The sequence below is a fragment of the Papio anubis genome, chromosome 1, assembly GCF_008728515.1.
Source record: "Papio anubis isolate 15944 chromosome 1, Panubis1.0, whole genome shotgun sequence".
In the NCBI taxonomy this organism is placed as follows: domain Eukaryota; kingdom Metazoa; phylum Chordata; class Mammalia; order Primates; family Cercopithecidae; genus Papio; species Papio anubis.
In genome coordinates, this window is record NC_044976.1 from 30433035 (window position 1) to 30454862 (window position 21828).

The 21828-nt window shown below is 49.9% G+C and overlaps 1 protein-coding gene across 4 annotated transcripts; it reads left to right on the plus strand.

Moving 5' to 3' along the window:
• Nucleotides 1–2250: 2250 nt before the first annotated feature.
• Nucleotides 2251–21791, plus strand: TXLNA (taxilin alpha). 4 transcript variants are annotated; one of them, XM_021938842.2, is made up of 11 exons: nt 2251–2375; nt 2943–3143; nt 4179–4514; nt 7506–7681; nt 10929–11099; nt 13350–13544; nt 15879–15998; nt 16230–16304; nt 16784–16876; nt 17553–17648; nt 18407–21791. In XM_021938842.2, the coding sequence occupies exons 2-11, from the start codon at nt 2975–2977 to the stop codon at nt 18698–18700; spliced, it is 1725 nt and encodes a 574-aa protein (XP_021794534.1). In that variant the 5' UTR covers nt 2251–2375; nt 2943–2974; the 3' UTR covers nt 18701–21791. The 4 variants fall into 4 exon arrangements, with proteins under 4 accessions (XP_021794534.1, XP_003891546.1, XP_021794538.1 ...); XM_003891497.4 differs by having other exon boundaries at nt 7506–7597; XM_021938846.2 differs by lacking the exon at nt 2251–2375 and having other exon boundaries at nt 2619–3143.
• The last annotated feature ends 37 nt before the right edge of the window (nt 21792–21828 follow it).

The window sequence follows — 21828 nt, forward strand, 5'->3', positions numbered from 1 at the left end:
CAGGCTTGAGCCACCGCGCCCGGCCAACATTTTTTTAAAAAATCAAGAAATGTCTGTATGGAAAAAGACTCTCATGAAGTATCCATTTTTAAAAAGAGGCCAAGCTCTTTGGCTCATGCCTGTAATCCCAACCCTTTGGGAGGCCAAGGCAGGAGGATCACTTGAGGCCAGGAGCTCAAGACCAGCCTGGGCAGCATAGTGAGACCTGTCTCTACAAAAAATTTTAAAAGCTGGCTGTGGTGGCACATACCTGTAGTCCTAGCTACTTGGGAGGCTGGGGCAAGAGGATCACTTGAGTCCAGGTGGTCGAGTCTGCAGTGAGCTAGAATGATCACTGCACTCCAGCCCCAGCAGCCGAGTAAAACCTATCTACAAAAAAGAAAAATACTAGCTGGTCCTACCCGGCCTGAGTTTCTGCTTGGTAACAATGTGCAAGAGCTGCTGTATTTTACTGCAATCACCACCTCTCTCAATCTGGCAGGTGCTAATATTGTTGCTATACATTGTTTATAGCAAAGGAGAAAGTAACTTGTTAACCCATGTTTCTGTCCAATATTCTTGCCTGTTCTCATTACCTAGCCGGCCCCTCTAGGCTATTGTTGGCCCTTCCACTACATCCTCTACCCTTCACCCCAGGCATACAGTTTTATGTTCTTTATCTCACCTAGAACACCCTCTATATGAAAATGTATCAAGGCCTGATTTATATGGTGCCTCCTCAAGAGATTTCCAGAATGCTTTTCTAGAAATAATCAGGGCCTTGTTTCAGGACACGTAGATTCCAAATCTTTCTGAGCCTCAGTTCCATCATTATACTACAAGTTGAATATTTCTTATCCAACATGCTTGGGACCAGAAGTGTTTCGAATTTGGGATTTTCTCAAACTTTACCGGTTGAGCTTCCCTAATCTGAAAATCTGAAATCCAAAATGCACTGCTCTGAAGTCTTTCACTGAGCCTTTGGGGGAAATATTTAACATCCTAACAGCCCTAAACCAACACTCAATTAGTACAACAGTTTACAATCTTCTCTACCCACAGCCTGATGCAAGGCTCTGGGACTAGAATATTTAGCCAACAGTTCTTGCAAAATTAACTGACATAAGCAAATAGTAATTTCAACACCTCACTGCTAATGCTGTAACAGAACTCTGCAGACCTAGGGAGCAAGTACGGATTGCAGAGCACTGGGAAGGCTCTGAAGTGACCTTTGAACTGGGCCTCAAAAAATTTGGGGTTTGGCAAAAGCCAAACCTCTTAGGCTTCAAATTCTAGGCACAAGGATTGTTGGGTTTGACTTCATTATCCAGAAACAATGAGGATACAGAATTGTGATCTCACGTGTAGAGAATTGTGGGGTTTTTTTCTACTTTAACCCCAGTGAGACTTTGTAGAGTATGGGGTAGAGAAAAGGCTCATGAATATGCCTGAAGCCTGACTCAGCACCTTCCTGAGGAACTGACTGCCAAAACGGTAATGGAGAGGGGAAAATATGACCTACTTTCACAAGTTACCTTGACTGCCTCAGGGAAACCTGCTGTGGTAGTGTTTCTTCTGGGTAAAAGACAGGGTAGCCGAGTAGTTACCTGGGTGCTGGTGTCAGACTTACGTTTTGAATCCCTGTTTTAACCACTCACTATCCATGTGACCTTGGACAAGTTACCTAACCTTTCTCTTACTGTCCTTTTCCGTAAAATGGGGATAACAGATAGTAGTTATTTCTATGAGTGGTTATGAGAACCAAGCTATTAGATACTGGGAAAGCACACAGTAAGCGTTCAAGGAACTGTTACTGTTATTAAAAGCCTCCTTCGGAAGAAGGACATCGAGGCCCAGAGAGAGAAAAGAACGTCCAGCCACACAGCAAATCCGTGATGAAATTGGGACTGGAGTGTGGGTCTCCTGAGTCTCAGCTCAGGACTCTTATCCCTCTTCCCGAGTCCTCGGAGTTCCTGGATGGAGTCACATTTGTTCACGGCCAGGGAGGAAGGTTTGACGAAGGCCTGCAGGAAACAATAGCCAGGCGCAAAAGCTTCGGGAGTTGAAACATAGCTTCTGCGAGATAGAAACAAGGTTGACGTGGGCACTCGTGCAGAATGACGGGCTCCTTTTGGAGTCCGAGGACTACACCCCTTATGCACTTTGGGATCTGCGGTTAGCCCCTGCGTACGGAGGAACGCGTAGACTTTTCCCTGCCCCGCCCTCCCGGCACGCCCGCCTCCGAGGCCGCCCTCGCTTCGTCCTTCCCAGCAAGCTCCGCGCCGGCGCCGGCTATTGATTGGCTGAGGCGGGAGCAGGCGGCTCGCCGGCAGCGGTTACTCGGGGTTTCCGGTGCGAGGCGAGAGCTGGGGAAGCCGTCGGACGTCGGCGGTGAGGTACGTGCCGTGGCAGCCGTTGGGGGAGACTGTTGGAGGGTGTGCGGGCCGGGATGTTCTCGGCCTGTGGGGAAATCACGCCAACTCCGCGCGTGGGCCGACGGCCGGGACGGGGGCGGGGGGGACTGCCTGGGGGGGGGGGGCGCGCGGGCGGGGGGGGGCCGAGGGGCTGCAGGGGGGGGGGGGCGGGGGGGGCGGCGCGGGGGGGGGGCGCACGTGGGGCCTGAGGGGCGGGGGCGGCGCCGGCGCCGGGAGTCCCGCCACGTCAGTCTCCGGCCCTGAGCCAATCCCGGGCCCGGCCTGCCGCGAGGGGGCCGGTTGTGTAGAGAAGTGGCTCCAGGGAGAAAAGAGGCCCCTTCCCTCTCCCGCTGCGGGAGCTGCGCCCCGAAAGCCTGTCCCGGCACACCGGGCTCCCCTGACCCTCCAAGACCCGAGAGCCGTTGGCGCCCTCTGCCAGGGCCGGCCGGTCCGTTTAAGAAGCTTTGTGCGCCTGCTGTGGGGATTTTCTGATCCAGGCTGCGAAGAATTTCGAAGTCTGGAAAATAGCAACTGTGTTTGTTTCTAAAGGATCTTCTCCTGACCCAGCATCGCTCATCACAATGAAGAACCAAGACAAAAAGAACGGGGCTGCCAAACAATCCAACCCAAAAAGCAGCCCGGGACAACCGGAAGCAGGACCCGAGGGAGCCCAGGAGCGGCCCAGCCAGGCGGCTCCTGCAGCAGAAGCAGAAGGTCCCGGCAGCAGCCAGGCTCCTCGGAAGCCGGAGGGTGTGTGCCAGCTCTGCGTTGCCAGCGGGCAGGGGGTGGAGCTGTGGGGCCGGCCTCGCTTCTGGACTTAGAGGCCGAGGCCAGGTTGTCCGGGAGGAGGGAATGTAGAATGAGAGGACAGTGCTGGGGCCGCGGTCCCCCCTGAATTCTGGCGAGTTGGCGGAGCCGCTCCCTCTAAGCACAGGAACAGAGTTCTGGAGAGAACCTCTAACGGGATTAAGTCAGGTGGCAGCCAAACGGGGCACCCAGTCAGGAAATCCAGGTCCGGTTTGAAACACCTCAGCCACTAGCAGCTAACTGCCCTTCCTGTTTGAGGCATTTCTAGAATGATCTGAATGGTAAAAAATGGTTTTGTGAGGGGGAAGGAGATGGACTAGAAGTTGCACCATGCCATCCCTGTGTGCTGATGCTTTACATACTTTTATGATCATAACAAACATGTAGGCCGGGCGCGGTGGCTCAAGCCTGTAATCCCAGCACTTTGGGAGGCCGAGACGGGCGGATCACGAGGTCAGGAGATCGAGACCATCCTGGCTAACACGGTGAAACCCCGTCTCTACTAAAAATACAAAAAAACTAGCCGGGCGAGGTGGCGGGCGCCTGTAGTCCCAGCTACTCGGGAGGCTGAGGCAGGAGAATGGCATAAACCTGGGAGACAGAGCTTGCAGTGAGCTGAGATCCGGCCACTGTACTCCAGCCCGGGTGACAGAGCGAGACTCCGTCTCAAAAAAAAAAAAAAAAACATGTTCGGGTGGTAGTGAGAAATAGTTGTGTCATTTTACAAGTAAACAGAAGTTAAGCTTAACTATATTATATTACTATAATTTCTTGATTCAAAAGATGTTTCGAATCTAAATTCTGACAGGAACTAGATTTGCTGAATAATACTCCATTCTTGCTTCTCAGTTTCCATAAAAAAAGAAAAGTTAGGCAACATTTAACTCAAAGTGATGAGTTTGGCTGGACCTGAAAATTCCCAACCAGTGGTATAATTGTCTTGTTTCTCACTCTACCCCTCATCCTCTCCTGCTGTAGGGGCTCAAGCCAAAACGGCTCAGTCTGGGGCCCTTCGTGATGTCTCTGAGGAGCTGAGTCGCCAATTAGAAGACATACTGAGCACATACTGTGTGGACAGTAACCAGGGGGGGCCTGGCGAGGATGGGGCACAGGGTGAGCCAGCTGAACCCGAAGATGCAGAGAAGTCCCGGACCTATGTGGCAAGGAATGGGGAGCCTGAACCAACTCCAGTAGTCAATGGAGAGAAGGAACCCTCCAAGGGGGATCCAGGCACAGAAGAGATCCGGCAGAGTGATGAGGTCGGAGACCGAGACCACCGAAGGCCACAGGAGAAGAAAAAAGCCAAGGGTTTGGGTGAGCAGAGGGTGGCTCTTTGTGAGGCTGGTGAGGGGAGGGAGTTTGGACTTGACGTTCTCTGGACCAGTCTGTTCCGCCAGGATTCAAAGGAAAACGGTACTTCTCAGAACAGCAAGTCACTCTAGTGTAATCAAAGCCAGGGATGTGGGGGCCACGGCATAGAGAGATGCAGGGGTTCCCAGCACAAGGCCTTCTGGCTTTTGGAGCAACTGAGGGTTGGAATGGGACCTGTTCTCTCTTTGAGAAAATGGAGATGGGAGGCCAGGGTGGGCTCCTGTGCCAGCCAGTACTACCTGCTGTGTGATCTCGGGTGTGTCCCTTCTCCTCTCTGGGTCTTAGTTTATACTTCTCTTTACAGTAAGAAAATTAGACTAGGCTGGAGTTGAAAACCCAAATGTCTGCATAAGCTGGGCTGGCCATGGGTCCACATGAAGATGGAGGCTACTTTATCCAAAGACTTTACTGCTTCCTGATTAGTTGCTCTCAACTAGCCAACTGAGAGCAGGCAAAACTGCAGGCTGGGTGCAGGCTTGTTTTATTTTTATTTATTTATTTATTTATTTTTTGAGACAGAGTCTCGCTCTGTCACCCAGGCTGAAGTGCAGTGGCACGATCTCGGCTCACTGCAAGATCTGCTCCTAGGTTCACACCAATCTCCTGGCTCAGCCTCCCAAGTAGCTGGAACTACAGGTGCCCACCACCACGCCTGGCTAATTTTTTTTTGTATTTTTAGTAGAGACGGGGTTTCACCTTGTTAGCCAGGATGGTCTCGATCTCCTGACCTCGTAATCCGCCTGCCTCAGCCTCCCAAAGTGTTGGGATTACAGGCGTGAGCCATCGTGGCCAGCCTTCTTTTATTTTTTTAATTTTTTTTTTTTTTTTTTTTAAGAAAAGCCAGCAATGTAGAGTTATGTGAGAACTCTAGATTTTTTCATAGTTAGCAGCTAAAATGGTAAGAGCCAAACAAAACCCATCCGTGGGTTGGATTTGGCATGCCTGCCTGCGAATTACAGTCTCTCCATGCTGATCTCTTGGGCCCTTCTGTGAAGGCAGAGGGAAGGCTCCCTGACTCAGGCACAGGCAATGGGGAACGGGCAGTGACAGTTATTTTACAGCAGGATATGTATGTTTGAGAGTCTAGGCCGGGCGCGGTGGCTTACGCCTGTAATTGCAGCACTTTGGGAGGCCGAGGCGGATGGATCACCTGAGGGTCAGGAGATCGAGAACAGCCTGGCCAACATGATGAAACCCTGTCTCTACTAAAAATACAAAAATCAGCTGGGCATGGTGGCACACGCCTGTAATCCCAGCTACTTGGGAGGTTGAGGCAGGAGAATGGCTTGAACTCCGGAGGCAGAGGTTACAGTGAGCCAAGATCGTGCCACTACACTCCAGCCTGGGCAACAAGAGTGAAACTCCGTCTCAAAAAAAAAAAAAAAAAATCTAGAATCTAACTCAGGTGTCATTATATCCATGTTTTATTCCTATTTCCCTCTCCCCTTTTGTATCATCCTACTTTAAAGAGGAACTTTAAAAAATCTTATGGCCGGGCACGGTGGCTCATGCCTGTAATCCCAGCACTTTGGGAGGCTGAGGCGGGTGGATCATGAGGTCAGGAGTTCGAGACCATCCTGGCTTACATGGTGAAACCCCATCTCTACTAAAAATACAAAAAAGTAGCCGAGCGTGGTGGCGGGCACCTTTAGTCCCAGCTACTCGGGAGGCTGAGGCAGGAGAATGGCGTGAACCCGGGAGGTGGAGCTTGTAGTGACACAAGATCGCACCACTGCATACCAGCCTGGGTGACAGAGCAAGGCTCTCTCAAAAAAAAAAAAAAAATCTTAGGGACGGCTAGGCACAGTGGCTCACACCTATAACCCCAGCACTTTGGGAGGCCAAGGCGGGCAGATCATGAGGTCAGGAGTTCGAGACCAGCCTGGCCAACATGGTGAAACCCCATTTCTACTAAAGATAAAAAAAATTAGCTGGGCATGGTGGCATGTGCCTGTAATCCCAGCTACTCAGGAGGCTGAAGCAGGAGAATCACTTGAACTCAGGAGGCAGAGGTTGCAGTGAGCTGAGATCATGCCATTACACTCCAGCCTGGGTGACAGGGTGAGACTCCGTCTCAAAAAAAAAAAAAAAGAAAAAATCTTAGGGTCACATATATGGAAAGTATCTTCATTTTTTTTTTTTTTTTTTTCATTTATTTTTTTAGACGGGGGTCTTGCTCTGTCACCAAGCTGGAGTGCGGTGGCACGATGTCCGCCTCCCTGCAACCTCTGCCTTCCAGGTTCAAGTGATTCTCCTACCTCAGTTTCCTGAGTAACTGGGACTACAGGCACCCCCCTACCATGCCTTGCTAATTTTTTTGTGTGTATTTTTAGTAGAGACGGGGTTTCATCATGTTAGCATGGTCTCGATCTCTTGACCTCATGATCCACCTCGGCCTCCCAAAATGCTGGGATTACAGGCGTGAGCCACCGCACCTGGCCGAAAGTATCTTCATTTTAAAGTTCACTGTTTGGCTACTCTGTTGACAAGAGTTTAGTATTTCTCAAGGAGGCTAAGACATCTATTCCTTTTTGGATCCTACCTCTATCAGGAGGGTGGGCCTTCCTTGCATTGAAACTGTATGAAACAGTAGCCCTGAATTCATAAGTGGGAAATCTTTCGTCTGTTGGTAGAGCAGGCAGTTTTTTACCCTGCCAGTGGTGTCCACTAAAGAGATTTCAGTAGGGTACAGTCGTTCATTTGATAAGCATTTGTTGAACATATTCTCTGTGATGGTACTATGGACAATACTGGGGCTACAGTGAGGGCAGGATTGAGTTGGTCCCTATAGTAAGGAAGGAGCTAATTAACAAGCAAAATATAAAGTGTGTGTGATGGGGAGGGCTATCTTCAGCACTCATGATGAGTGTGAGCCCAGGCCTGGAGGGGACCCCTGGAGAAGGGAGTACATGTCTTTGCTCCTGTGCTTTGCAGGGAAGGAGATCACGTTGCTGATGCAGACATTGAATACTCTGAGTACCCCAGAGGAGAAGCTGGCCGCTCTGTGCAAGAAGTATGCTGAACTGGTCAGTTCCCCCCTCCGCGGGCACCTTCCCTGCCTTGGGAAAATCAGCATGCCACCTGGTATAGGGTTGGGGGTGCAGAGGCAGGTAGGTGGCTTAATTTCTGTTCAGCTTTCTCTGAAATATCTGTTAAATGGGGAATCACTCTCAGCGAGCCTCTTCAGGGCTGTGCAGCAAGAGTTTGAGAAACCGCATATTCCTTGAAAGAAATTTCTCAAAGAATGATTCCAAGGTGGTAGAGCCCTTGTTCCTGGCCTGAGTCCAAGACACCTTGTGATCTTGATGCATCTTCCACAAATACAGATGCATAGAGCCATTATCACAGTAAATAAAACTAATGCTAGTCACTTGATACTTTTTCCTTTTACTTCAGAGCAGTCTTCTTGTCACTGCCTCCTCATATTCCCCATGACATTGACTTTTTACAGAAACCAGACTGGCTGTCCTGTAGGATGCCCCCTTCTAGCTTTGTCATCTGTGGTAGCATTTTACTTCTTTACCTCCTAGTGCCTGTAAGTGAAGTAGAAGTTAGCTCTAAAGCTTGATCCAATTCAGCTTCAAGTTTTTGACAAGAATTCTTCATAAGTAGTACTCTGTACTTCATGTTCCATCACAATAAATGCAAAGCATGCTCTTCCCACTCTGTTGTAACATTGTTCAGTGGGTTGAGGGTGGGGCAGCCAGATTCTTCCCTCATCAGGTCCCCTGTCAGAATTTGAACTAACAGATTTATCTATTGATGGTCACAGCCTAAGTATGTATGTATGTATGTATGTATTTATTTTGAGACGGAGTCTCGCTCTGTTGCCCAGGCTGGAGTGCAGTGGCACGATCTCGGCTCACTGCAAGCTCCACCTCCCGGGTTCACGCCATTCTCCTGCCTCAGCCTCCGGAGTAACTGGGACTGCAAGCACCCGCCACCATGCCCAGCTATTTTTTTTTTTTTTTTTTAGTAGAGACAGGCTTTCACCGTGTTAGCCAGGATGGTCTCAATCTCCTGACCTCGTGATCTGCCTGCCTCGGCCTCCCAAAGTGCTGGGATTACAGGCGTGAGCCACCGCACCCAGCCTATTTATTTATTTATTTAGAGATGGAGTCTCGCTCTGTCACCAGGCTAGAGTGCAGTGGCATGGTCTTGACTCACTGCAACCTCCGCCTCCCAGGTTCAAGCAGTTCTCCTGCTGCAGCCTCCCGAGTAGCTGGAATTACAGGCGCACGCCACCACGCCTGGCTAAATTTTGTATATTTCAGTAGAGACAGGGTTGACCATGTTGGCCAGGATGGTCTCGATCTCTTGACCTCGTGATCTACCCGTCTCGGCCTCCCAAAGTGCTGGGATTACAGGCGTGAGCTACTGCGCCCAGCCTCTAAGTATTTATGTTAAAATTCATTCATTCCACACACATTTATTAATATTTTCCTGTAGGGAACTTTACTCATCTGTAAAATGGGGAATGTCATACCTGCCTAATGACATTCTTGTAAGGATTAAATAAAAGGTGTAAGGAAGATAAGCACCCTTTTAGAGTGATCCAGCCAGGGGAAAATTGCTGATGCAAGAGAGGAAATGAGTTGTTGGAGTGGTGGTGTGAGTAGAGGAGGGGACCTGAGGCCCAGTGCCCAAGAAGGGGGCTTGGCTGTGGTAACCATATGGCTAGGTCTGTGTGACTGGAGGAGAGGACGGGGCAGGTGTACTGGCACATGTGGAGCTTCTGCCCCTGATTCTCTGGTTTCTTCTGTGTTTTGAGATTTGATGAGGACGATGAATAGTTGTCTGGAAGGAGAGGAGTGTGAATAGCATGTGCATTGTGTTGAGATTGCTGCTTTTCCTGAAATTGGTGGCCGTGAATTTAAAGTGAGACTCTTCAAGTAGGGTTGTTTCAGTACTGGTGTAAAGCAGGAAGGTGCTTTACTAGGGTTGCAGTATTACTGGGGAAGGGCCAAGAGAGTTGAGGGTGTAAGAAATCTAAGCCAGGTAATAAGGTAAGTGGTTATTTTAAAGGAGAGTGGAAGGATGGTTGAGTCAATGGATTGGAGGTCCTTATAGGGTAAGAGATTTTCTGAGGATCACAGATATTGATTGGAATGAGCTAAAAAGATAGGTGATGGTAGTCGTGGTCTGGGGTGCTGGAAATTGAGATAGTGGGTGTGCTGTCTGGTAGTGACAAAGTCTAGATCTGCACTGTCCAAGATAAATTCATCTCTAGCTAATTGACATGTGGCCAGTCTGAATTTGAACGTGCTGTAAATGTAAGATAGACATCAGATTTTGAAGACTTAAGCAAAAACAAAGAATATAAAACATTTCACTTCTTTTTTTGTTAGATAGTGTCTCAGTCACCCAGGCTGGAATACAGTGGCGTGATGTCCTGCTCCCAGGTTCAAACGATTCTCCTGCCTCACAGCCTCCCAAGTAGCTGGGATTACAGGCATGTGCCACCAAACTGGCTGCTTTTTTGTATTTTTTTTAGTAGAAACGGGGTTTCACCGTGTTGGCCAGGCTGGTCTTGAACTCCTGACCTCAAGTGATCTGCCTGCCTCGGCCTCCCAAAGTGCTGGGATTACAGGTGTGAGCCACCGCTCCCAGCCTCCCTTTTTTACATTGATTCCGTGTTGAAATTGTAATGTTTTGGATATTGGGTTACAATAAATATATTACTAAAATTAATTTCACCTGTTTTTTACTTTTTCAGTGTAGCCAGTAGAATATTTTTAATTATTTATGTGGTTTGCATTATATTTCTGTTGTATAGGCCTGGATAGGGTCATGGGAGGGGAACTGAGCTGGAGAAAGGAGTGAGTTTGTGGAAGAACTGAAGGACTGGGAGACCAGGGAGTCAGAAGGAATCTGTTGATACTGAAGTGGCCACAAATGAGAAAAGTAATTGTGCTGGGGAGAGTGCTGATGAACCCAGTGCTAACGTTTTGAAGGAATGTAAGGGAGCGATGGGGGTCTGTTAATAGGCACAAGGTAGGGTAGCAAGTGGTCTCATCCTTGGGCATGAGTGTCCAGCAAGTTGGGGAAATGCAACAGCTTGAAGTGGCTCTAGTGGCCCAGAGTCAGAGCTGGAATAGGAATTGGCATCTGCTGGCTGCGTGGCCCCTGCTTGCCCTAGTGAGTGTCCATTTCTCTGTCCCTATGGTGGAGGCTTCGGGGTTAGTGTGAGTTCATGGGAGGAGTGTGTAAGCAACAGCACAGCATCAGCCCATGAGAGCGCTCCTGGTCTGAAACGGTGCGGTTCAGGGCAGCTCAGGAGAGCCTAGACCCGAATAGTGATCCCCACCAGGAAGGCCTCACAGGATGCTCACCTGCCCTCCCTATCCCTGTCCCCAGCTGGAGGAGCACCGGAACTCACAGAAGCAGATGAAGCTCCTGCAGAAGAAGCAGAGCCAGCTGGTGCAAGAGAAGGACCATCTGCGTGGTGAGCACAGTAAGGCCGTCCTGGCCCGTAGCAAGCTTGAGAGCCTATGCCGTGAGCTGCAGCGGCACAACCGCTCCCTCAAGGTAGGCCTGGGCCCCCTGCAACAGGTGACTCTGATTTCCTTGACTTCCACTTAATGTTTCTTTCATGGGCTTTCCTCTTAAAAAGTAATGGAGGCTAGGCCTGGGTGCAGTGGCCCACATAAGTGATTAAAAATCTTCTGGCCACTCTAAAAAAGTAAAAAGAAACAGGTGAAATTAATTTTAGTAATATATTTAACCCAACATCCAAAACATTACAATTTCCACATGGAATCAGTGTAAAAAAGCAAGGCTGGGCGTGGTGGCTTACGCCTATAATCGCAACACTTTGGGAGGCTGAGGTGGATGGATCACTTGAGGCCAGGAGTTTGGGACCAACCTGGAAAAAGAAACCCCATTCTACTAAAAATACAAAAAATAGCCAAGTGTGCTGGCACATGCCTATAATCCCAGCTACTTAGATGGCTGAGGCACGAGAATTGCTTGCACCCGAGAGGCTGAGGTTGCAGTGAGCCAAGATTGCACCACTGCATTACAGCCTGGGCAACAGAGTGAGACTTGGTGTCAAAAAAAAAAAAAAGTGCAGACTTGTGGCATAGAAATACACTTTCTCGGCCGGGTGTGGTGGCTCACACCTGTAATCCCAGCACTTTGGGAGGCCAAGGCGGGTGGATCACGAGGTCAGGAGATGGAGACCATCCTGGCTAACACAGTGAAACCCCGTCTCTACCGAAAATACAAAAAAAAAATTAGCCGGGCGTGGTGGTGGGCGCCTGTAGTCCCAGCTACTCGGGAGGCTGAGGCAGGAGAATGGCGTGAACCTGGGAGGCGGAGCTTGCAGTGAGCCGAGATCGTGCCACTGCTCTCCAGCCTGAGTCCGTCTCAAAAAAAGCAAGACTCCGTCTCAAAAAAAAAAAAAAAGAAATACACTTTCTCAATAATACCTTATGTTAGAGAATGCTGCTTATAACCATTTGACATGTATTAGATGAGGTGAAGGATAAAGTACTAAGAGAATCCATAATGCACTGGCGTCAGTATTTCTTAATGAAATGGCAGTCCCCTGGTAAGTGGAGGAGGCCTGGCTCTGACAAGCAGCTCTTGTCCCAGAGGTTGGTCATTCAGGAACCTGGGTCCTTCCCATGTTCTGCTGCTTCTATGGTGAGGTCAGTCTGTGGTTACAGCAACTTTAAATACAGCCTTCTAACTTTCCTTTTTATATGTAAAATCTTACCTGTAGTTTCTGGAATGAAATGATTATACATGTACCATTTCGTAACTTATGCCTTTTTTCACTTTACATAACGTTTTTCCCTATCAGTATGTGTAGGGCTATTTTCTCATCATATGGATATATCAGTGCCCTAGTTAAAGCATTTGAGGTTGTTTACAATTTTTCATTATTACATATAGAACTATAGTGAAAATTCTTGTTATATTTATCACTGGTCAGTTATATAGAACTTATCTGTAGGATAAGTCATGGAAGTGAAATGGCTAGGTCACAGTATATGCAGATTTTTCATTTTAATAGATTTTGCTGGATTGCCTTCCAGTAAGGGGGCAGTGTGCCTGCCACATCAAAAGTGTTGAGTGCCTAATTCTACACAACTTCGCAAACCCTGGGTGTTACTAAATTTTAACAGCTTGGTCTCTCGGGGTACAGAGGGGACAAATGCACATTAATCTGAAATCTGGAAGAACAGGCCTTAGGAGATCCGACTTGCTTCAGGACGGCACTTACATGTGTGCATGTGTGCCTGCATTTTTTCTTTTTTTTTTGGTGGGGGGGACAAAGTGTTGCTCTGTGGCCCATCGCCCAGGTGGGAGTGCAGTGGTGCAATCTTGGCTCACCACAACCTCCGCCTCCCAGGTTCAAACGACTCCTCTGCCTCAGCCTCACAAGCAGCTGGGACCACAGGTGCACGCCATCACGCCCAGCTAATTTTTGTATTTTTAGTAGAGACGAGTTTCACCAATATTGGCAAGGCTGGTCTCGAACTCCTGACCTCGTGATCCACCCACCTCAGCCTCCCAAAGTGCTGGGATTACAGGCGTGAGCCACCGCGCCTGCCATGTACCTGCATTTTTGTAGGGGGAGAATCTCACTTGATGTCACCTGATATACAGGGGGGTCCATTGGAACCCGCATTGCACAACATCCTGGAGCCTGGCTACTCCTCACTTTGGGAGCAGGGGGAGGGCTGTTGGCAGAGACCATCTGTGGACTAGCTGGGGGACCCTTGTGAGGTAGCAGTGGATGATGGCTCTAGGGCTGACTTCTCTGCCCAGGAAGAAGGTGTGCAGCGGGCCCGGGAGGAGGAGGAGAAGCGCAAGGAGGTGACCTCGCACTTCCAGGTGACACTGAATGACATTCAGCTGCAGATGGAACAGCACAATGAGCGCAACTCCAAGCTGCGCCAAGAGAACATGGAGCTGGCTGAGAGGCTCAAGAAGCTGATTGAGCAGTATGAGCTGCGAGAGGAGGTAAGGGTATCACAAACAGCAATCATGGCCCAGAAATTGTGAGGTTTTTGAGTGTGTGCTAGGCACTGGGACAGTACCTTTTCAGGCTTTGTCCCATTCTCCCTTTCTTCCTCCTCCTCCTCCTTCTCCTTGGGAGGAGAGTAATGTTATTCCTCATAGATAAAGAACAGGTGTAGAGAAGAGATTGACAGCCACACAGCCCCACGTCCACAGTGCCTTATCCCAAACGACTAGGCCAGGTATCTTTTGGAATTAGAACTATCCACATTTTAGAATGGAGGCACATATGTGGACTGTGTGTTATATAGCACCCTCAGCAGGGCCTTGGGGAAGCCAGACATGTTAATGTTTATGCAGTAGAACTTCCAAATACTCACCTAGATTATGGGCTTACAATGATGCAGGTCAAGTTTGGCTGCCAGCTTATGACAATTTCCATTTTCAGAGCTTTGTAGAATTTGGAATTGCAGGGGAGGGGCTGTGCCTGTGATCAGTGATGGACTCCAGAGACTGTGTCCACTGATTCCTTGCTGCTCCTGCCACTTAAAAGGCAGGATTATCAGGCCGGCATGGTGGCTCATGCCTGTAATCCCAACACTTTGGGAGGCCAGAGCGGGTGGATCACCTCAGGTCAGGAGTTCAACACCAGCCTGGGCAACATGGTGAAACCCTGTCTCTACTAAAACTACAAAAAATTAGCCAGGTGTGGTGGTGCACGCCTGTAGTCCCAGCTACTCGGGAGGCTGAGGTAGGAGAATTGCTTGAACCCAGGAGGCAGAGGTTGCAATGACCTGAGATTGTGCTACTGCACTCTAGCCTGGGTGACACACCAAGACTCTGTCTCAAAAAAAAAAGCATGTCAGGCCGGGCGCGGTGGCTCACGCCTGTAATCCCAGCACTTTGGGAGGCCGAGGCGGGCGGATCACAAGGTCAGGAGATCGAGACCACGGTGAAACCCCGTCTCTACTAAAAATACAAAAAATTAGCCGGGCGCGGTTGTGGGCGCCTGTAGTCCCAGCTACTCGGGAGGCTGAGGCAGGAGAATGGCGGGAACCCGGGAGGCGGAGCTTGCAGTGAGCTGAGATCCGGCCACTGCACTCCAGCCTAGGCGACAGAGCGAGACTCCGTCTCAAAAAAAAAAAAAGCATGTCATTCCCTTTGTCACTGTTGGCTGCCACCCCAAGCACTTGAATCTTTGGGTCTTCCATCCAGTCACCTGGCTGTTGTGGGTGCGTTCTCATCATGAGAAGGGAGACCTGGAGCCCCCTTACAGGGCTGGCAGAGGACCTGCTCTGGAATAGGCCCTTTCCTAGCCCCTGGGGTGTGGCAGTGGTGAGATGGGGAAGATTTGTCCTCTTAGGTTCATAGGCCAGTGTGATGATCGTGTGTGCAGGACCTAGAGGGCACTCCCCTGACGCCACCCCTTTCCTTGCCGGACTTCATCCTCTGGGAACAAAGCAGCTTGTTTGGTTTGAGGGGAGTTGGTTTGATTCTTATCCCTCAGCACTGAGACATAGAGGCTTCCTGGGCCACTATAGTGAGACACGAACTTCAAGAATCTGAATACCCCCGTTTTCTCTCCCCACCAAGGCAGAAAAGGATTTAGTATTACCTGTGGAGAAGGAGTTGCAGGACTACCAGGCCCTGCTGCTTTGCATTTACAGCCCTCCCCAGATAGACACAAGGACTCTCATCATACCCAAACTGGACTTCCTGCAAGGCTCCTTCCCTTCCCCATCCAAAAAAATGGAGTTATTTTCCCTTATTTCAGTAAGTCCAGTTGATTTTACCTTTGAAGTAGCACCTGAATCCTTCACCTTCTCTCCATCCCTTCTCTCTCACCTGACATAAGTCCCCAGTGCTCCTCCAGTAGGCAGGACAGCCATTCCTTGGGGATGCACGTGTCTAGTCTTTGCCTAGATATGGCAAGTCTTTGCCAACTGAGCTAGGCTGTTATGTTCTTAGAAGCATTGTTTTTGCCCATTCTTCCCATTTACAAGAGAACCAGGGACACAGAAGTGAGGGCTTCCAACCCCATAGGTGATCAATCCTGGGGTCAGAGATTTGAGTGTGTTTATTGCTTGGCTTCTTGGGAGCAGATTCCATCCATAAACCATGTACTTACCAAAGTCTGACTCACTGGGAGAGAAACGAGGTGAGGTTGGAAAGATGACCTTCCAGAGACTTGGGGCCCATGTTGTGTGGTACACATGGGAGTCCAGCATATCAGATTGAGATGGGTGGCTGGGCAAAGTGCCCTGGTCTTTGGCTGTGGGGCCACCCTGAGAAAAGGAGCTCCTCACAAGCTGACGGCTCCCACCATCTTTGCTGCAGCATATCGACAAAGTCTTCAAACACAAGGACCTACAACAGCAGCTGGTGGATGCCAAGCTCCAGCAGGCCCAGGAGATGCTAAAGGAGGCAGAAGAGCGGCACCAACGGGAGAAGGATTTTGTGAGGCTTAGGCCCCAGGGTTGGGATGGGGGTGTGGGAGGAGGCAGGTTGGGCTGTGGCTCAGTTCATAGCCGGGTTGTATGGGAGAAGTTGTCTGGCCAGACCAGGCACAGATTCCTTGAGTATCAGTCTGAGAGCAGGAAACCTTGGTGGGTCTGGTGCTTGTGGCTAAAAACCAAACATAGCCCCTGGGGGCTTCTGACAGGATCTGGGGTTCTGTCTTGGAAATAGCTCCTGAAAGAGGCAGTAGAGTCCCAGAGGATGTGTGAGCTGATGAAGCAGCAAGAGACCCACCTGAAGCAACAGGTGAGAGCATATAACCTGACCCTGTGCCTTCAAGGTCCCCTCACTGGGCCCCATCCTGGGGGTAGTGAAATGGGACCCTCATTCTAGGACTGGCTGTGTCCTGGCTGCTATGAGACCTTGGTTGAGCCTTTGTTCTCTCCGGACCTGCACAGTACCTATATGGTGGTGACCAGGTAGTTAGGTGGACTCAGAGAATTTCATTTGTAGCTCAGAAATGTTGTATTGCTTTTGAGGAGGTGGGAACAGAAGAGTTTGAAAATCAACATAAAGGCAAAATAAAAGTCACCCTAAGTCTCCTACTTTCCAGGCTTAGCATTTTGGATTATATCCTTCCAAATATATAGCTTTGCTTTGTTTTAAGGAAAAATAGTATCTCAATAGAATTACTGGGTCAGAGAGTCAAGGACAGGTCTGAGTGTGTTGACCAGAGTGCCTCCCAGAGAAACCCAATCTTATCTGTGGGCTGCTTTCTCCCCCAGCTTGCCTTATACACAGAGAAGTTTGAGGAGTTCCAGAACACACTTTCCAAAAGCAGCGAGGTGTTCACCACATTCAAGCAGGAGATGGAAAAGGTAACTGTGGTCCAGGCCACGCATGGCTCCTGGAGCATAAGCTGCTTCATTCAAAATGTTGGGCCTGCCTTCAGGAAGCTCCCATCTGGCGTGTCTCAAGGGTGGGGCTGTTAGGAGAGCTCACAGCCTTTCCCCTCTCGAGGCAGTATCAGTGGTGTGTATACCCTCCAGGTTGTCCCGGGGAATGGGGCAGCCATTTCTTTTGTTTGTTTGTTTGTTTTGAGATGGAGTCTCGCCCTGTTTCACTGGCTGGAGTACAGTGGCACGATCTCAGCTCATTGCAGCCTTTGTCCCCCGTGTTCAAGTGATTCTCCTGCCTCAGCCTCCTGAGTAGCTGGAATTACAGGCACGTGCCACCATGCCTGGCCTTTTTTTTTTTTTTTTTTTTTGTGTGTGTGTGTGTGTGTTTTTAGTAGAAACAGGGTTTCACCATGTTGGCCAGGCTGGTCTTGAACTCTTGGCCTCAAGTGATCCGCCCACCCTGGCCTCCCAAAGTGCTGGGATTCTGGCCCCTTACCATTTCTTGTTGTTAGTGGTGGACACTTGTGACTTCTGGTGGTAAGGTGGCACAGAGGGCATTGACTGCACCCTGTAATCAATCAGTCCCCACCTTGGAGAGACAGGTGCACAGAGAGGCCGGCTCTGACCATTTCCTTCTGTCTGTCACATAACCTAGATGACTAAGAAGATCAAGAAGCTGGAGAAAGAAACCACCATGTACCGGTCCCGGTGGGAGAGCAGCAACAAGGCCCTCCTTGAGATGGCTGAGGAGGTGGGCTGTCTGTGATCTGCAGCCAGGGTGGGGGTGTGCACTTAGCGCATATCAGGCCCTTTCCTGTGTGTTCTACCCATCAGTGACACAGCTAGCATGAGGTAGAGGTGAGATTTGCACACATTGTCCAAGTCCAAAGTTAATGCTGTTCTCTCCCCATGGGAGATGATGAGCCCAGTGGTAGGTCTCCAGTGGGAGTGAAGGGAGCAAATGGAAGAAAGGAATAAAAGAGCAGAAAAAACAGGGGTGCCAGTGATGTGCCTGGTTTACATGTAAAGCAGCCCAGGTAATTTGTGATTTCATGGCTTCTAATGTAGAAGAAAGGAACTCACACTGATGGAGCAGCAACGACAAGCCAGACCTTGCTGAATGTTTTTGGGTTTGTCTTTTTTTTTTTTTTTTTTTTTTTGCTGCTGAATGTTTTTAGGTACGTGGTTCATTGAACCTTCTCTTGAGATCTGAGGATGGTATTAGTAGTCTTGTTTTACAGATGAGACAGGCTCAAAAGCCAAGTCCTTTGCCAAGGTCATGTGGTAGATAAATGGAGGAATATGTTATCTCCAAGCCGTGCCCCTTTTCTGCACCACACTGCCCCACCTGACAGTCCAGTCATGGCTTCAACCAGGACTGTTTCCTAGAGGGGGCCAGCTTCGGACTCAGTCTGCTCCCAGCCTTGTTAAAAGTGTTTGTCACCAAGTAGTGATGGTAAGTGGGAGGTTGATGGGGCATGGCACTGAAGGTCTCATTTCTCTCCCTAGAAAACAGTCCGGGATAAAGAACTGGAGGGCCTGCAGGTAAAAATCCAACGGCTGGAGAAGCTGTGCCGGGCGCTGCAGACAGAGCGCAATGACCTGAACAAGAGGGTACAGGACCTGAGTGCTGGTGGTCAGGGCTCCCTCACTGACAGTGGCCCTGAAAGGAGGCCAGAGGGGCCTGGGGCTCAAGCACCCAGCTCCCCCAGGGTCACAGAAGCGCCTTGCTGCCCAGGAGCACCGAGCACAGAAGCATCAGGCCAGACTGGGCCTCAAGAGCCCACCTCTGCCAGAGCCTAGAGAGCCTGGTGCTGGGGCATGCTGGGAAGGGAGCGGCAGCCCAGCCAGGCCTGGCCCATAAAAAGCTCCCATGCTGAGCAGCCCATTGCTGAAGCCAGGATGTTCTGACCTGGCTGGCATCTGACACTTGCAATTTTGGATTTTGTGGGTCAGTTTTACGTACATATGGCATATTGCAAGGCCTCATGCATTTATACCTATAAGTGTACAGTGGGCTTGCATTGGGGATGGGGGTGTGTGCAGATGAAGTCAGTGGCTCCTCTGTCAGCTGAAGAGTCTTGAGAGGGGCTGTCATCTGTAGCTGCCATCACAGTGAGTTGGCAGGACAAGTGACTTGAGCATTTCTCTGCCTGACTTGAGGCTCAGACCCCTCCCTGCCCTTCAGAGCTCGAGACAAGTGATACACCCAGGTCTTGACTGCATTTCTCTTGTGAGTAGGGCTTGCTTGGGCAGCTCAGGCCCTCCGAGCTGCTCTGGAGGCTCCTTTGATTCTCTGGACCTGGAAAAGGTGTCCCTAGGCAGAGACCTGGCAGGGCGCTCAGAGCTGGTGATTTCCTGCCTAGGATAAGGGACCTGGAGAATGTTTCTGTGTGGGACAATGTGCTGGTCAGGAGCCCCTTGGGCATCACTTCCCCTGCCCTTTGGTAGTGCCAGGACCAGGCCAATGATGCTTCTCAGTAGCCTTATCATTCACAGGTGCCTCTCTAGCCTGCACAAATGATTGACAAGAGATCACCCAAAGGATTATTTCTGAAGGTCTTTTTTTCTTTTTCTTTTTCTTTTTTCTTTTTTTTTCTTTTTTTTTTTTTTTTTTTGCACATGACAGTGTTTGTATTGAGGATCTTCCAAGGAAGAGGGGTGCTGTAGCAGTGGTGCCTGGGTACCTGGCCCTCCAGTGTCCCACCTCCTTCACCACCCCGCTTGGCTCTTTTGCCATCTTGGTGCTGAGGTTTCCTGTTTGGTGAGATCAGGTTGTTTGTTGTAAAAGAAAGGAAAGGGCTTCTGATGGCTTTGCCACAAGCTTACCTGTGGGTTTTAGTCCTGAGAGGCCACCACCAGTTCCCATCAGCACTATTTCCATGCAGCAGTTGCTGGGCCCCAGGTCCAGCTGCCTCCTTGGCTTCATGGATTTTTCTGCTTCCTGCCCCCACCCCCACATGTGCAATCCTCAAGATTTGTCCTGATTCCATTTCCTGGCACCTCCCTGCCTGTCCTTGGGGATTCCACTTCTTCCTGTGTGGGAGCCCATAGCTGTTGTCTAACAGGTAAGAAATGAAGTTGAACTATTGACTGGGCCCTAGAAATCCATAAAATGGCTGCAGACAGTTGTTTCTGTGTCCTGTTCTCCTCCTACCCCAGTACATAACTGCTATGTACTGTGTAGAGCCATTCTATATGCTGAATGTTCTGCTGTTGCAAACTCGCCAGGGTATTAGCCAGTGTTTGTGCAAAGCAGTTTTCTGGGACAGTAGAATGACTCAGACCAAGATGGATAGGATGGTTAGGGCTTTGCTTCTTGCTATTTTTCTTTGAAGCTAGTTCATTGTCCTGCAGGTCCCTTCATCTTCTATACCTAGCCCACTCTTCTAGCCCTTACCTTAAATCTCTCAGATAAGTTGGTTCACAAAGAATGTTAAGTACTGAATCATGTGTGACTGATACCAGAGATGGTAAATGAATGGCACACCATTTCTCTTTCTCTTGCCCCAGGGCAGGTACCACTGATCTGCATCAGAGTTGCCTGCTATTCTCTGGTATATCCTTCACATCTAGGTGCCCTCAAGCAGCTGTGTGAGTGTTGAGATCTTTGCCGTCACTGGCTGAGATACTGCTGTCCTGTGAAGTGTTTCCCATGATCTTTTTCTTCCCCTTTGAATCCCTGTATCTGGAGTAGTCCTTGCCTCTTCCTGCTCCAGTAGGGCCTTTTCCCTACCCCAGCCCCTGTGCCAGGCTAAGCTGGTACAAGAGCAGCCAACCCCACAGAGTGTTTGCTAGGCAAGAGAGGTGCAGGGAAGAGGCAGAGGTATGTACCTTCCCCCTTGAAGAGAGGGGAAAGGCCTACAGTGGCCCACATTATTGCCTGACTCACTTCAGCTACCTCTTAAAGCCCGTGGAGGGACTGGAGCTGCTGGATCCCAGTGTGGTGGTGTGGGAGGCCACAGTGAACAGTGGCCCCAGCTGGGTTTCCCAGGTCAGGAATGTGGGCCCCAGGCAAGGTGCAGCCTTTGCTCACAGCTCCATCCATGTCTAGACCTTCAGGCCAGTCTGCAGATGTGGGTCCCTACCTTTTTCTTCCTTTCCATTGACCAAATCATAACCAATCACTACAGCTGCTCTGCTTCTGCTTTCCAAAGTAGCCCAGGTCCTGGGCCAGATGCAGGGGAGGTGCCTATCCATGAGTGAAGGCCAGTGCCTTCCTCAGCCGGGTGGGTCCCACACTTGTGACCTCAGTTTTAGGACCAAGAGCTGTGTTGGTTTCTTAGATTGCTAGCTTTTCCTCCAGGGGACCACAGCAGGTGAAGCTCAGAGCCAATGGCTCTGCTAACAGTAAGTTGTTTTCAGGGCCTTGTCCAGCTGAGAGCTTCATGTCCACCAGATTCTGAGAGGTGTCAGCAGCACTTTTTTTTTTAATTTGTTGTTTGTTTTCCATGAGGTTTTTGGACCATGGGCTGAGGTCAGGCACTTTCTGTAGGAGAATGTTATTTCTGTAAAGATGGTTATTTAACCCTCCTCCACCCCATCATGGCGGCCCTGAGGGCTGACCCGGAGGCCAGTGGAGCTGCCTGGTGTCCACGGGGGAGGGCCAAGGCCTGCTGAGCTGATTCTCCAGCTGCTGCCCCAGCCCTTCCATCTTGCAGAGCACAGAGGTGGTCACCCCAGGGACAGCCAGGCACCTGCTCCTCTTACCCTTCTTGGGGGAAGGGGGCTGCCTTCTGTCCCTGTAACTGCTTACCTTATGGCCCAGCCCGGCCACTCAGACTTGTTTGAAGCTGCACTGGCAGCTTTTTTGTCTCCTTTTGGTATTCACAACAGCCAGGGACTTCATTTTGATGTATTTTAAACCACATTAAATAAAGAGTCTGTTGCCTTACTTTTTTCTCTCCTGACCTGTGTGTTCCTTTGATGCC

What these genes read in the sequence shown, in the direction of transcription:
- TXLNA (XM_021938842.2), top strand. Translation starts at nt 2,975, where the DNA reads ATGAAGAACCAAGACAAAAAGAACGGGGCTGCCAAACAATCCAACCCA. An exon ending in GGCTCCTCGGAAGCCGGAGG is followed by an intron (nt 3,144 to 4,178) that starts GTGTGTGCCAGC and finishes CTCCTGCTGTAG; the next exon opens with GGGCTCAAGCCAAAACGGCT. An exon ending in AGACCCACCTGAAGCAACAG is followed by an intron (nt 16,305 to 16,783) that starts GTGAGAGCATAT and finishes TTTCTCCCCCAG; the next exon opens with CTTGCCTTATACACAGAGAA.